This window comes from Sphaeramia orbicularis, chromosome 24, assembly GCF_902148855.1.
Source record: "Sphaeramia orbicularis chromosome 24, fSphaOr1.1, whole genome shotgun sequence".
NCBI classification, from domain to species: domain Eukaryota; kingdom Metazoa; phylum Chordata; class Actinopteri; order Kurtiformes; family Apogonidae; genus Sphaeramia; species Sphaeramia orbicularis.
The window spans coordinates 41,494,201-41,509,858 of record NC_043979.1 but is presented as its reverse complement, the minus strand read 5'-3'; the positions used below and the strand labels follow the sequence as shown (position 1 = coordinate 41,509,858).

The 15,658-nt window shown below is 36.8% G+C and overlaps 1 protein-coding gene across 1 annotated transcript; it reads right to left on the bottom strand.

Moving 5' to 3' along the window:
* Positions 1-206: 206 nt before the first annotated feature.
* On the bottom strand, positions 207-15,302 carry ak9 (adenylate kinase 9). Its single transcript, XM_030127788.1, has 37 exons — positions 15,239-15,302; positions 14,939-15,049; positions 14,228-14,291; positions 14,089-14,141; positions 13,901-13,997; positions 13,622-13,734; positions 13,248-13,400; positions 12,986-13,108; positions 12,681-12,755; positions 12,490-12,585; positions 12,192-12,331; positions 11,770-12,092; positions 11,605-11,625; positions 11,350-11,468; positions 10,982-11,129; positions 10,795-10,891; positions 10,616-10,698; positions 10,466-10,516; positions 9,739-9,939; positions 9,526-9,650; positions 8,812-9,015; positions 8,446-8,724; positions 7,408-7,529; positions 7,029-7,248; positions 6,806-6,868; positions 6,520-6,726; positions 6,153-6,371; positions 4,374-4,590; positions 4,104-4,305; positions 2,767-2,913; positions 2,444-2,661; positions 1,876-2,072; positions 1,535-1,704; positions 1,270-1,368; positions 992-1,094; positions 786-900; positions 207-596 (listed from the first exon to the last, which is right to left on the bottom strand). The coding sequence occupies exons 2-37, from the start codon at positions 15,029-15,031 to the stop codon at positions 397-399; spliced, it is 5,157 nt and encodes a 1,718-aa protein (XP_029983648.1). The 5' UTR covers positions 15,032-15,049; positions 15,239-15,302; the 3' UTR covers positions 207-396.
* Between the last annotated feature and the right edge of the window lie 356 nt (positions 15,303-15,658).

Sequence of the window (15,658 nt, the reverse complement as noted above, 5' to 3'; positions counted from 1 at the left end):
AGTTTTCTTGATTGCACTAACTTTAAAGTGAACTTATAGGTGTAAATAGGACACTAGAAAAAAAAAAACGAAAAATACTCGTTTAGTCACTAAGTACACACATAGTTTCATGAAAATGGCATGTTGTTTTCACCCAAGCCAATTATTTAATGTAATAATCAGGAACCTTTACTTTGCTGGGTCTCAGGGGGATATAATGTGTCCCTTCTGTTTATTTCATCATTTTTTGCAATGCTGTTACCATAAAAGCAGTCAATTAAAATAAATTAATTAAACATATGAGTTAAGAAAATCTTTAGTCATGGTAATGGCAGATACTTTATTAAAGACAGCACGCTGTCAAATAAACACAAATAATATAAAATAGAGTAAAGCTTAGATTTTAACACAGCTAAATCACTGTTTTTCTCTCCCGTCTCCCAAGGCCAAGAACCTGTTCAGTTTAAATTCAAAGTCAATGGGACGTTCGCTGGGAGGTCTGTAGTTTCCCTGCATTGCTGAGATCAGGTAAGGTATAAGCGCACAGTTCTCCTCAAACATGGCCAGCTTCTTCTTGTACTTCTGGCGAGTGTAATCTGTGCTCTTGGGGTTGAAAGCTGTTAAAAAAAAACAACAACAAAACTGATTAAGTAAAAGAACTGACAGTGATAATGAAGTGCAACTACATTTCTACTTGATCAGCAGTTAAGCATGTAAAAATGTGTATTCGTAACCTCAAGAAAAAACAGTTTATTTGTTTTATAGTGATGTTTTATTATGAAATTAATTCTTCACATTTTGCTTACCTTTTAGATAGTAGGCCACATAGAGCAGGGCAGATCTTTGTATACTGAGGAAAGGATACTTTGGTTTGAGGCATCCAACAGCTGTCATGGCTTTAATGACTGACACCGCCACACCCTGAAATAAAAACACAAAAACATATACTGTTGCAAAATGTCTACAGACAGTGCTGCTACAAGATACAATGCTACATGGGAGTGGGTCTGACCTGCTCCAAGTAGCCCAGTGTTGGGAGAGAGGTGAGGGGTACAGGTTCACAAAGAGGAGGAACTTTATTGGGGAGCTTCTGGTCCCAGTAGATTTCAGGAAGCCTTAAGAGATCATGTTATGACATAAAGTTTCATTCAGTAGACTGATACTCAGCAGAACAGCACAAACTTGTGAAGACTCAAATTTGAATAATAGTTATTTGCATGACCGAACAGTCCCTGTGAAAACATCAGCAACTGACAAGCATTTCCGAAATATACAAAGAAAGCTCTTCACCTCAGAAATTTGTCCTGTTTCTGCTTGGTCTCAAAAATATAGATCCGTTCTCTGTATTCCACAGCATACTGCATGTTTCCCCGAACCAGGGCTTCATACCTACAAAGAATATTTTCTCATAAAAAACAAACACTAACCATTCAAGTATGTTTTCTTCAGTTTCGCAATATGGAGCTGAACTGTGTGTGCCTTTTTAATGTGATTTTCAAAACAAGAGAGAAGTTCTTAGAAGCAGTTCCAAACTTAATTAAAATCAGTAGTATACCTCTGTTTCCCATCCAAATATGTGACAGGGCAGAAACCTCTCATCTCGACTTGCTGTGGGAACCTGTTCTTCAGTTCGACCTCAGTTAGCTTTCTCGGCAGCAGGTGGGGTTGTGGGAGAGTGTGTGGGCAGTCAGGGGCCACAAACTGATCTGGAGTAGTCAGGAATTGCTGAAGTTGAGAGGGCAACATGAAAATGTTACATGTGATTATATAATGCATCAATAGTGAAATTCAACTGGCACTGAAATCATGAATAAACTGGATTTACTTTAAACATTAATCTGTGCGTCTGACCATATATTTAAGTGTCTGTTATAAATAAATCTCCAGTACACTGACCGCTAAGTGCACTTTGCTACACATTTTGTAATAGCGTCTCCTGTATACAGCAGCATGAGTCAAGTCTGCAGTTTCTGAGCAGTCCATTAGATGGCAATCTAGAGCCAGGCAGACAGGGCAATAGTAGCCAAACTCTCCGAGCTGATGCTGTAGCTCCTTGGGGGTGATGCACATCCTGTTGATGCAGGCTGCTTGCCCTAAAAATCAAAATGTATGAGGTGAAAGAATTAATATATGACATCCGTACCGTCTCGTCGACTCTAGATGGATCTTTGATTTCAGATACACTACATTGTTGCATTTACACATGTTACTAGGCTGCATGAGTTGATAATTATACTTCAATATATTCCGTAACAGTATTTTATGTGTGTTTTAATTTTATGTTTCTGTTTTTATCTGCTGTATGTAAAGTGTCTTTAAGTACCATGAAAAGCGCTATACAAATAAAAAGTATTATTGTTATTATTATTATTATTATTATTGTAAGCACATTTATGATAAAGATTCAGCACTTTGCTTGCTGCTAAATATGTACAGTATATTCAGTTCCACCCTTTGAACTTACCATTCTGGGTCTTCTCCAGGTAGCTGTGGATATATTTCATACTAATGCTGACCTCCCTCAAAATGCTGTTCCAGATCCACCATTTGCTCTTTAGTGCATCAAGCAGGATCCAGTTTTTAAATTGTCGCTGGAAGTGTCTCCTTATATATTCCGCCTCCTGCTTGAAACAGGAGTTGCGAATGTGGAGGATCTCAGAGCTGTCGTGCATCAGGTGAGGTCTGCAATGGTAAGAATTTAACTTTGTATTAATGTTGGGGAAACTTTCTCACTTGTACTCTTACCAGTACAAGCGGAAAAAGGCAGTTATGTATGTGTGCTCTTACTTTTTGGGCTTCATTTTGTCCACAAGACCTCTCTTCAGCACTTCCACTGTGTCAAGGTCCAGCTCAGCTACAACCATGGGGATGATGCTCAGAGACTCCATGAGCTCTGCCTGCTTTAATGTCATTGGAAAACCATCTAAAACATACCTATAAAGCAAAACAGGTAAATACTTTCTGAAAAACACTGAATTTACACTCAATGAAATGATGTGAACTAATACAAATTGTGTTGAATTCTTAAACTAATGTTAAAATTGAGACCTCCATTATGTGGTTTTAACTCAGAGAAGTGAAATATTCTGATCCTTCAATAAAAAACGCTGTGTACTGACAAAACATATTGTGTAGAATAGAGAATATATGCACAAATGTTTATAAGAATATGAAAAATTGAGTCAGTATTATTATCAGATTGTTTAACGACTGCTGATCATCTAAATCAAATAGCTGGTCACAGCTGGTCAGTCTCACAGGTTGTGCTGAGTGCTATGACACAACTCAAATAATGTCTCATAAAAGTACACTTAACCCATAAGGACCCAGTGTGACATTTGTGACAGTTCCAAATGAATTTTTCTCTATATTTAACCGTCCTTAAGTGGTTCATTACCATTTATTGTAATATTGTCTTCCGTATTTTGCGTTTCTTTCTGTGAAAATCAGGTATTTTCCAACATTTAATTATCTGATCATGTAGGTGTTCATAAAAGCTCAGAGTGAAGTTGAGGGTTAATATATCAATAATAGAGAAAAGTGAAGAAAAAGTGACTTTTTCAGCAAAATCTATCATTAACTGAACATAAATCCAGTGTCTCCATCCACTGTCATTGATCCAACTCCATGGGTTTTACCGGTGAATCAATGTTGTAGAAGATGACGGTGTTTCCATGGTAACTACGGAGCCTCTAAACATCCAAATGGGTCATATCTGATGACCATGAAAAGATGACAAACCGTATTTTACACCAATTATTTACATGTATTGATAGGATTAGTGGATCAACAGGAATTAAACAGTTATATCAGTAGATGATTTTGGTAAATGGTGGATGTTTAGGTGTGTATGGGTTAAACTACAGTATGTGTAAACTGCTAAATTCGTCAAACACCATTTTACTCAATACTGACACAAAAGTTGCAATCGTAATATTTGTAATTATATATGTAACTTTTCTACACATTCCCTCTAAGATTGCATTTTATTTAAGAAAATGCACTGTTTTTCCAGTATAATTTAATATTATATATTGTAATATATTATATGAACTATATTTTTGTTATTTAAAGACTTGGAAGAAGAGTGGTAAAAAGATGAACAGAAAACATCATTGTGTTACCCTTGAATATTGCAGACTGAGCTCATGAGCGCCACCTCCAGACACTGAATGGCTAGTTCATCGGGTACAACAAGGCCCTGGGAAAGGTGCTTTTTTATCTGCGTGGCCAGATCGCTGTGCTCCTGAGTGTTAAGGACCGTACGTATAACCCCTCCAATGGACAGCCGAGCCAGGCCATACTTCTCAGCAAACATCTGTGCAACTGTTCAAAGATGGAATGATGAATACCGAGAATGACATGAAAACAGAAAGAAAAGAGAGCTGACTTACCTGTGGTTTTCCCAGATTTAGGTGGTCCAATGACAGCCAGTTTAACAGGGAGGGGCAAGGTGGGTTTGGGTTGCCGAAGGTACTTCAAGGGATTCAGCATAAATGTGTTGCGGTTCTCCTTAGATCCAAAGAAGTAGATGTACTGATTGAAGAGCAGTGGGTATGTAGTATTGAGAGACCACTGCAGAGGATGAATTAAGTCTCTTTCTTTGTATAACTGCAGAAAGGAGAAAGAGTCAGTTCTGCTTATATACAGTCAAGGAAAAAATTATTAGACCACCCCTTGTTTTCTTCCATTTCTTGTTCATTTTAATGCCTGGTACAACTAAAGGTACATTTGTGTGGACAAACATAATGATAACAACAAAAATAGCTCATAAGAGTTTAATTTCAGAGCTGATATCTATCCATTTTCCATGGTTTTCTTGATAATAACCAAAATCTTCAGTTCTTCCATCAATAGCTATGGCATTGTACTGACAAAAACAGTGCTTTTAAGCATTCAATGTTTTCTTTTCTGTCTGTTTTAGTCACATGATACACACAGGAGTTAGTACTTGATTGCATAACCATTGTTTTTGATGACTTTTGATGGTCTAATCATTTTGTTCGCGACTGTATATTGCAGCACAGAACAAGGTTACAATGGCACTGAACCTGAGTGAAATAAATAGGACAGTTTTCAAGAAAATGAAAAGAATAAAAACTATAATGAACGATGCAACATTGACTAAAACAAAACAAAACAAAAAAAACAGCAGGAAAATCAGCCGGTTACTACACAATTTTATCCAAATAAACAGGATCTAGAATGAAGATGGTACATAGAACACCATGGTTTTACCTACTTGGACTGATGCACCATGTACAGGGTCCAGCTGAATGATAATATTAACCCATAAAGACCTAGTGCTACTTTTGTGGCAGTTCCCAAACAACTTTTCCTCCAAATTTAACATTTATTAATTGATTTATCATCCTTTATTTTAATATTATCCCCTGTATTTGGTATTTTTTCAGTGAAAATCATGTATTTTCCTGTATTTAATTCACTGATCATGTAGATGTTCATTAAAGCTCAGATTAAAGTTGAGGGTTTTTATGTTAAAAAACAAAGAAAACTGAAAAAAACTGTCTTTTTAAGCAAAGATATCAATAACTCAACACAAAAATAAGCGTCTACAACGACTGTTATTTGTAAGACTCCATGGGTTTTACTGATGAGTCAATGTAGAAGATGACAGTGTTTCCACGTTCACTACAGAGCCTCTGAATGTCCAAATAGGTCATATCTGATGACCATGAAAAGATGACAAACTGCATTTTATACCAAATATTTATATGTATTGATAGGATTAGTTGATTAACATATATTAAACATTTTAGATCAGTAGATGATTTTGGTCACCAGTTGCTGTTTGGGTCTTTATGGGTTAATAAATGTCTGTAAAAAGTTCAGAAAACTCTGTCTTTTTTGTAATGTTTCTAAAATATCAGACTTCTGAAACGTAATAGAAAGCATAATGTAGTCTGACTTAACCTTTTACAAATTTTGCTGGATGCATTCAGTGGTGTCTCTTTAGCTTTGCTGTTATCTACTGTCTACAATAGATTTTATTAGATGAGGTTTTGTCTTTCCAGAAGGATATAAAATAAAACAAACTGCTTACTCATTGGTAAGGTTAATAACTTTTGTAATACAAGTTATAACAATGATGGACAGATTTTAAAGATGCTGATTTGGAGAGGAAGTTGCATTAATTTTTGTGTCTTTCCCACCTTGACAGGATCCCAGTATCCAAAGGCGCTGTGGAATTTGTAAGTGGAAAACAGGAGCTTATGTGCCAGACTGTATGAGATTGGTTGACTGTGTTGGAAAAGTGATTCCCTGTTGGTCAGAAGAGGCTGGATTTTATGGAGTAGCTTTTGGCGCACAAGCCGTAGCTTGCGGGATGCAGTGACTGTCACCTTGGGTATGTTTTGTTCACTCAGTAGCTCCTGATAATAGAGTGCAAAAAGCAAAATATGTTAGTATAAGTAACGTACACACTGATAACAGTAGTGACTAATGGTAAAGTGTGCATGTGACACAGTAAATGTGCATATCTGCCTAATTAATTGCTGTCATGAGACAGTGTGCCTGTACCGTCACATTTATGAGGTTGTTTTCATCTGTCACAAAGCGCTTTTCTATGTCATTCTCCAGCCTCTCAGTAGCTGCCTCCTCAGTTTCCTCATTATCTGTGTCTTCAGTACTCTCTTCTGGAGGGAACTCCTCCTCAAGCAAAGCCTCAATCTCATCCTCTATGTTTTTAGCATGTTCGTCTTCATCATCGTCGTCATCGCTCCCCAACTACAACACAAGATGATGGGGGATAGTAGGTGGTTAATCAGTGATGAAGCCTGGACAACAGTTATATAAGTGGGATTACCTTTGCAGCCTTTGTGCCAAGTTCTGCCATGAGTTCAGCCCTTCTCTTAGCAATGTTCTCTTCCTGTGCAAACCAAAGAACGTTGATTTACTTATTCATAGAAGCTTAGAAAATGTTTTTTTCTACATACATGTATATCAGCTGTGGCAGATATTACCACAAACTTCTGTCGTGGTGATATTTTTTGCAGAAATATCATACTATGAAGTTTTCTCTAGATTACCCGAGTCTTTTGACGCAGATCTCGAAGGAGGTTCAGCTGACCTTGACGGTGGTTACAGTGCTCATGCCAAACCTTCAGGTATCTCGGCAACAAACGTTTCTGAACATCTGTGACGTCCACACCCATTACAATCACAATGTCAGGAAAGAGCTGTTTCAGCAATATGTACTCCACCTCATCAGTGTTGTGAGGGAAGCCCTCCAAGATAAAGCCTGTAGACCTACAAGGCACAGTTTTCTTAAGATGAACAAATGACTTGTGTTCACAAAATAAACTACAGCTACAATATAGGATACATACTATTATACTGTACGCAGTGGATAATATTTGCATGGATATGTGGATATGCGCATTTATATGTTGTTATGCATACACTTACATATACGGCTCTTGTTTCCAATAGGGTGTGATGACCTTATCCAGTATCTGTGGAGTCAGTGGTTCTCCATCAGACAGGTAGGCTTTAATGTCTTTTTCCTCATCAGTCAGTTCAACTTCCTCCTGTTCAAAGACAAAAGCAGATACACACTAAGAATATCTTCTTTACCAAGTAAAAATATTATAATTCACCCAGTAAAGGTTTAATAAAACCAGAAAAATTTGGCATGGTATGTTAAATCAAATAAAATTATCATTCAATTATGTCTGACCTGTATTAACCTCAAAATGAAACAGCAGAATCGGCAACGCAGGCCAAAAAAGTTGAGAAAGTAAAGCATTTATCATTTCGTGATGACACAGTTAAAAGATGTTTAGGGACTGAAGACACCAAGCAATGACGTGTTGTACACATAATTTCTTGTTAAGGTGTGCAACAGCAGGGGTGGGTTCTTCTCTGCTACGGACAAATAAGGACAGCAAGCAGATCAGACCAGTAAGTACACCCTCTTCTTCCTCAGCCAGGCCTTTGTCTTGTTGAAATATATGTGACTATCCCTTGGAAAATCTCGAAAGCAGCATTTATTGCTCCAAAATTTCAATGTAATTTTCAGTATTAATGGTGCATCACAGATGTTCAAATGACCTTTACAGGCCCTGGCTACTGATTCAAATGTGATGGTTCATCCCAGATACCTCTGACCTCAGATGAATAACAGTGTTTGATTCAATGGTGTCTCAGAGATCGTCACTCATAGGTGTTCAGCTTAGATTTATGCTCTCACCCTTTATACAGAAACACATTTAATTATTTTAACTGATTTTAGCCCCAAAGTTGCCCATTTCAACATTTCTGGAACGTATAACAGGTTTGCGTAACAGTCATTAATCAAACAATACATGAAAAATATGGTGCTCTGCTCAAGGTAAATCTCTTTTTTTCAATTTACACTTTCCATACTGTCCCTGCTTTTTTCTGATTTGTGATTGTAAAAACTCTGAAAAATAATTTCAGGTACCATAATATTAACAAACTGACCTCTGTGTCATGCATGTTGTCAGAGGTAGCATCAGTTTCATTCTCATCCTCGCCCCTGGCTTCCTTTATTAGAGCGTCCAGATCTTCAGAAGGATCTTCTGAAGACTCCTCCACTTCATCAGAATAAGGAACCTGCTTCTTTGTCTTAGCCATGAGGAGTATCTGGAGCTGCTCCCTGAACTGAATGTAGAAGAGACCAAGCTCACGGGCAAGCCATTCCCCGTTAGTGGTTTTCCCTGATCCTCGGGTGCCCAGCAAAAAGATACGCAAGGCTGGAGGCTTCCATGAAGGCAGATAGAGACCATGTTAGGGTTTATTATTGATCCTACAATACGGTTTTTGTTGTTTCTTATATCATTTTTTTACCTTTAAAGGCTCTGTTTGTGCAACAAATTGTTCTGGCATTTGAAGGAATCTATCCATAGCTTCTTGGCTGGAGAAGTAGTATGTTTTCTCTCGGTACTTGGCTGCAACTTCATTTGCAGTGGGAACCAGGACTTTGTTCATTTTTAAGGCCACAGGGCAGAAATGAGAAGTGTCACCCAGTAATCTCTTAGCTGTTGGGGCCACCTAAAATGGAGAATACAAAATGAAAGGGGTCAGCAGGGAGGGAATAGGATGTCTATGAAAAATTAAATAAATGTATTCATGTTTTCTGTTGAAATTTTTATTTTTAATTTTTTGTAAATATCATTTTATTATTTTCAGTCAGCATTATCTTATCAGCATTTTACATCATGTATATAATTTCTATATATGTAAAGAAAAATAAACAAAAACATACTCATAGAGGGAAGCATTGACAGAAACAGTAGAAATATACACGGTAACCTACAATAGAGTTAAAGGGAAATAATAAGTATATTTCCCATTCTATTCTTTCCTTCTGGAAACCCTTTTCCCCTGTATAAGATGAACAGCGAACATCTAAAGTGTGTAGCATGAACCAAGGGTTTACATGGATCTGTACATACATTATTCTTATAAAGTAAAATCAGCCTGCTGAAGTTTTAATATTATGTGTCAGATGAAATTATAGGTAAAGAGAGTCACAGTTAAAAGGTTTCTTTTTTCACTAACCTCATCTTCCTCTGCTGTTTCATTGTCAACACTGTCTTCCTCTTCTTTCTCCATCTCAGCAAAGGCTTCCACCTCTTCATCTAGGTCTGTGGCTGACAGCTCCCGGGATGCATACCTGAACGGGTCTGAAGATGAATTATGTTATATGGTATGTAACGAAACATGTTTCTTCCTCACTTGGAAAAATAAGGGACTCTTTGAGACTACACTTACTTTCCATCTCAAAGGTCATCTCTTCCAGTAGTTCTTCTGGGCTCTTGCCATTGATTTCCAAAACTGGATGGCTAATAGTTAAAATGGACTGCATTTGGTTCCATTCTGTCTCAAACTGCTGCAGTTGTTGTTTGTACACATTCATTTCTGGACCATCTGGATAACCTAAGTCCCAGTTGTCAGGCTGCTCTATAACTTCAGCTACACAGAAGAACAGATGACAGTTGGGAAAAACAAAAGTCGTTTTCAAATTAATGCAGCAGCTGAGGCAGTTGCAAAAACAACACATGAATTTTCTTATTTTACAGTCACGGAAAAAAATATTAGCCCACCCTTGTTTTCTTCAACTTCTTGTTCATTTTAATGCCTGGTACAACTAAAGGTACATTTGTTTGGACAAATATAATGATAACAACAAAAATAGTTCATAAGAGTTTAATTTCAGAGCTAATATCTATCCATTTTCCATAGTTTTCTTGATAATAACCAAATCACTTCAGTTCTTACATCAATATCTATGGCATTGTACTGACAAAAACAGTGCTTTCAGGCATTCCATGTTTTCTTTTCTGTCTGTTTTAGTCACATGATACACACAGGAGTTAGTACTTGATTGCCTAACCATTGTTTTTGATGACTTTTGATGGTCTAATCATTTTTTCCGCGACTGAATGTAAAAAAAATAGCATTTAACATTTTACATTTGACAAATCTGTTCATGTCTCACCTCCCATTTTAATTGTCTCTGGATGTGTAGGGCTCTCAATGTCAGGTTTTTCTGCAAATGAAAATTACCATAATCAACCTGTGCTCATTAGATATTACAAGGCCAAGGGGAGCAGTCTTGCAGGCAGTTAGATTTAAGGGCAATTAATACCTTCAGTTTCTTCAATAACTGTCTCTAGAGTTGAATGTAATTCTGAAGGCTTATCTTCTTCCTCTGCTTGCTTCTCATGGTTTCTAAAAAGAATAGAGATTGAACAAAAAAGCTGATAAAAACACAACATAGGTTTGAAAAAAAAAAAATGTTTACAGCCTTATTTCACGTGTACTCACAAGGACTCTTTCTCCTCTTCAGAATGCTGCTTCTGTAGCCGCTCTCTGACTGCTTTATCCACACTGTCTTTATTCTTCTCATACAACCTTTTCAATACTGTCAAACACAGTGAAGTGCAACAATGAGTTTGTAACAAGTTTGTGAATTTTGAATCTGAGGCCCAAAATGTCAGACTGTGTTTCCTACCCTGAGTTCCATCACTATCGCTGAGGCAGAAGAGGATATCTGGTAGGATTTCAGCTTGCTGTAAGGCCTCCATTTGGGAAAAGTTCTTGGGAAAGTTGTCAAGCACCCAGCCAGTCTTGACATCTGCATCAGCGTCTGCTGCTTCAATCTGTTCAATCAAATGCTTAGTCAACAACTGTGTTACAGACTACACAATATGCAGTCTGTAAATATCATTTGTCATGAAAATCAAATAATGCTTATTAAGATTGTAGGAGTACTGTGTGATGTACTCATTTTCATGTAAAAACACTTAGAATTTGTGTAGGATTGAAAAATTTGTGTGAATATATAGCAGTCAAGCTGCCATGTTTCAGATTTTAACTAACCTCTTTTATGCGTTTCTCCAATACATCAGCATACAGGCCAAGGGGTGATGTGCTCATATGTTTAGCTTCTTCTAGAGTAGTAAGCACCATCGCCTTCACTTCTGGATGGTCTTCCGTCACTTAGAACAGTGAAATACATTTGCACATTATGTAATTTCCTACACTGGATTACACTGTATGTGTCATTTTTGTGTCCACAACATCTGCATGTGCTTCTGTGGCAAAAAGATATAAATAGTAATTTTATTGTATTACCTTCTATGGAGCTGGTTTCATCTAATTACCGAAAAAAGTAAATAATTAATTCCATATGGCAGCATATTTAATGTTACAGTTACACATAGATAATAATTAACACTGTTTGTATATTCAAGATAAAGTGTTCAATTATCACCGTGAACCAAACTAAGTTCATCTTACCTGAGTTTTTTCCACCATCCACCTCCAGCTTTGCCTTGACTGCTTCTAAAGCAGCCATTGTGGTCTCCTCCTTGATTTTGTCAAGTCTCTCCTGCTCCACTTTGTCCAAAACTGGCTGCACCATTTCTTCCATATCCAATATCACTGCACCGTAATGCTGTGTGAGCAGCTTACACAGGGTACTTTTCCCTGACTGTGAGGGGCCGATGATAGAAACCCTGCATGGGGGCCTGGGCATTGGAGGCACTAAGTACCGCCTAGGATTTGTGACAAACTTCTGGTAGGCCTCTTTAGAAGAAAGGAAGTACAGTTTGTCCTGGAATCTGTTGAGATTGATTTGGGAATTATTTGATAGTTACCCAGTGTCATTTGAAGATATTGCAGATAATTCCCTTGACTATAGGCTAATGAAGAGCACTCACCCTACAGATAGTTCTGGCCTGCCTATAGTGAGCTTGCCTTCCATAAGAGCCACTGGGCAGGCTTGACCCCAGCGACTTCTTTTCCACCTAAACCCAGGGGCCACTGTCCTGGAGGAGGACATGATTCTCAGAAGGTCCTCCTGCAAAAGATACATGTAGTTGAACTGAGTGGACACATAAGAAGATCTGTGCATAATTTAAAATATGTTTGGGAAATTGTTTTAAATTTGTTTTTACCCTTTCACATGAATAAGTATTTTAATATAAAAAATTATAAGTATGCTTAATGATGACAGACCCTCTCTTCTGGCAGTTCATCTTCATCATTCTCACGGAGGAGGATGGGAACTGAGACACGATTGACAGCCATGGATCCAAGACGAGCCATTACAGACTACAGATACAACAGGTAATTTTATGCATGAATAATCATTATTATTTACAGTGTACAGTCTTTATTTCTTCTAGGTTCATTTGTTTGTGTCTTACTGAGTGTAGCTCATCAGGTGTGTTGTTCCCATCCAGATTCAAACGATAGAGAGGGTTGTGGTTTGTCATGTAATCCTAAAAGATACAACTTACTAGTTTATATTTACCTGAAGAGTTTTTAATTAATTTAGACCAAAATTTTAAATCACAGTCTTGAACCAATTCAGCTTTTCTCATTGTATTTTGTTTTGGAAAGATCAATTACAATTCTCTATTCAAAAGGCAACACTGGATGACATGATGAACTGCATTATGTATAGTGTGTATAATTAAGTTTTCAGTATCATGAATATTCTGTAACTCACCTCCAAGGGTCTAAGCATGGTATCTTTATAGATGCTGATTTTAAGTGAAACATTTTGCGATAAATTTTCTGGTGTCCACACCATTTGGTCAACACTTTCCTTTTGGATTTCCTCTTCCACTACCTGTAAGAAAAAGGTAAAAAAAAAAAAAACATTTTACGTATCAATCAAAGTTGGAAAATTTAATGACTTTGCTCTGACAAATGACAGAAAAGGTCAAATTAAATGGCTAGAGATGTTTTTTTTTGTTCTCTTGCCATACCTGTTCTTCTTCATCCTCCACTTCTTCACCAGTGCTCTCTGTCTTTTTGTTGTATACTTCCTCACGCTTCCACTGATCCCTGTTGTATAACCGACCTGTTTCTGGGTGCTGCTTCTGACCTGACAGCCTCTGGATCAAGTCTTTGTCTGTACACTGGTGAGAGAATGGAATATGGTTAAGTTAAAACCTGGATAAGACACACATTGAGTAATCTTTATCAAACCAACCAAAAAATGACTTTGAGGATGTACATGTTAAAGTTATCATGTTAAATGAAAAGATTTTAACTACCTTATAATACTTTTTCAAAAACTATACAGCATATGAAACAAAAAATACAGTTCTAAAGTTCTATTAATGAACATGTGGATAACCCTGATATTGATGATAAAATCAGGCGTCAACTTCAGGTTTTTGATTAGCTCAATCTGCTCGTGAATCTTCATACACTCCTCTGACATGAATGGCAAACAGCTCAGTACATAGCCTGTAACACAGCAACAGCAGAACATCTTTATTAACATGTACAAATGCAGCTTCCTGTGAAAGTACAATGCACAATCAGCAGTTATGATAGGTCATTTTAAGGTAATTTACAAACATTACTATTGTACTAATACAGAACACATAAACTCTTAAGTTAAATGATTTACCATAGTGCTCCACCTCAGGTGAGTTAAGTTTGGCAAGTATTAACTCGAGAACCGTGTCTTCTGGTATACTTCTCCCTTCATTTAAGAGGTCCAAGAGCTAAGAAGGTAATAATAATAAAGCTATGGTAAATGCACATGTCATAGAAAGGACAATTCACTCTGTGCTTTATAAAGAAAACTACACCTACTTCTGCCCCTTGCTTTGTTTTATTTTGGATGTGTGAGTTGATCAGATCAGTATCTGAAATATTATGAGATATGAAAAACACCTCAGTCACAACAGGCCTCAACCTGGCTTAGAAAAAAAAATACAGATGACACACTTACCATCTATCAAGATGCATTTCCAAGACTCTGCAATTTTTTGAGCCAAGGTGGATTTGCCAACACCCTGTCATAATTGCAAACTTTTAGTTGAACTCTAATGTATTGAACACAAGTTTTTCAGTCAACTGTAACCAAAGCTCATTTTGTAGAAGACACACTATTGTGACATGGCAATTACATGCAAACATACAGCGGCGGAAAAAAATATTAGACCACCCTTGTTTTGATCAATTTCTTGTTTATTTTAATGCCTGCAACAATTAAAGATACATTTGTTTGGACAAATATAATGATAACAACAAAAATAGCTCTTAAGAGTTTAATTTCAGAGCTGATATCATGCCATTTTCCATGATTTTCTTGATAACCACTTTCTTGATAATCACTTAAGTTCTTAGATTAATAGCTATGGCATTGTACTGACAAAAACAGTGCTTTTAGGCATTCCATGTTGTCTTTTCTGTCTGTTTTAGTCACATGATACACAGGAGTTAGTACTTGATTGCATAACCATTGTTTTTGATGACTTTTGATGGTCTAATCATTTTTCAGAGACTATTATTTATGTGTGTATGGTTTAGCAATTGAATATTAGTAACAAATGAATAATTGAAAAATTAAAAAAAAAAAAAAAATCAAAGAGCAATCAATACTACATGAAAAGTATGCCATGTATTCTAATACAGATGTGTTTGTGTGTGTATGAATTACCGGTCTTCCTATAATAATGAAGCAAGTAGGTTTGGCAAGAAGGCTCTCCCTCTCTGCATCATCTTCATTTAGACTGTCAACTAAGGGCTCCATTTTTGTTTCTTCAGATTTCTTCAAATGTACACAGAGACATAAACACCAGGAAAAAAACGACCAGTCAGAATAATATATGTATAGAGTAACAAGCATAGTTAACTAGCTAACTACAGGTCACTTCATGTTAGCTTAGCTGATTGCCATAAACCTGATAATATGACCTGTCAAAGTTCCAGTACAAAAGTTAACAGGAAGTGCACACACCGTTACTTTGGGACTTTCTTTATATTATTCTGTTTTGCTTTACTCCATTTATCATCTTTTGTTGCTCAGAAAACTTAGCCTTGATGCTAACGTAACTTAATTAACCTACCTCCCTACCTTGCTGCGTAACCATAGTAACAGCCAAACTAAAGAGAACGGTGAAAGAGAATGGGAGATTGATTAAAGTGTTACCTATACAATTATTTTTGCGTCTATTAATGGTTATAAAGAATTTTTTCCCGCTTTGATGGAACCATATCCATTGTATTATGTAAAAATAAATAAATAAATAAATAAATAAATTAATAATTCATTCTATCTTTTTGGCCGCGCGAGGCACCGTATCAGCTGACACGACTCGTATCATGACAGTCACCTGACTAAAACAAATGCATGCTACACCCATTCTGTTTGCTAGCC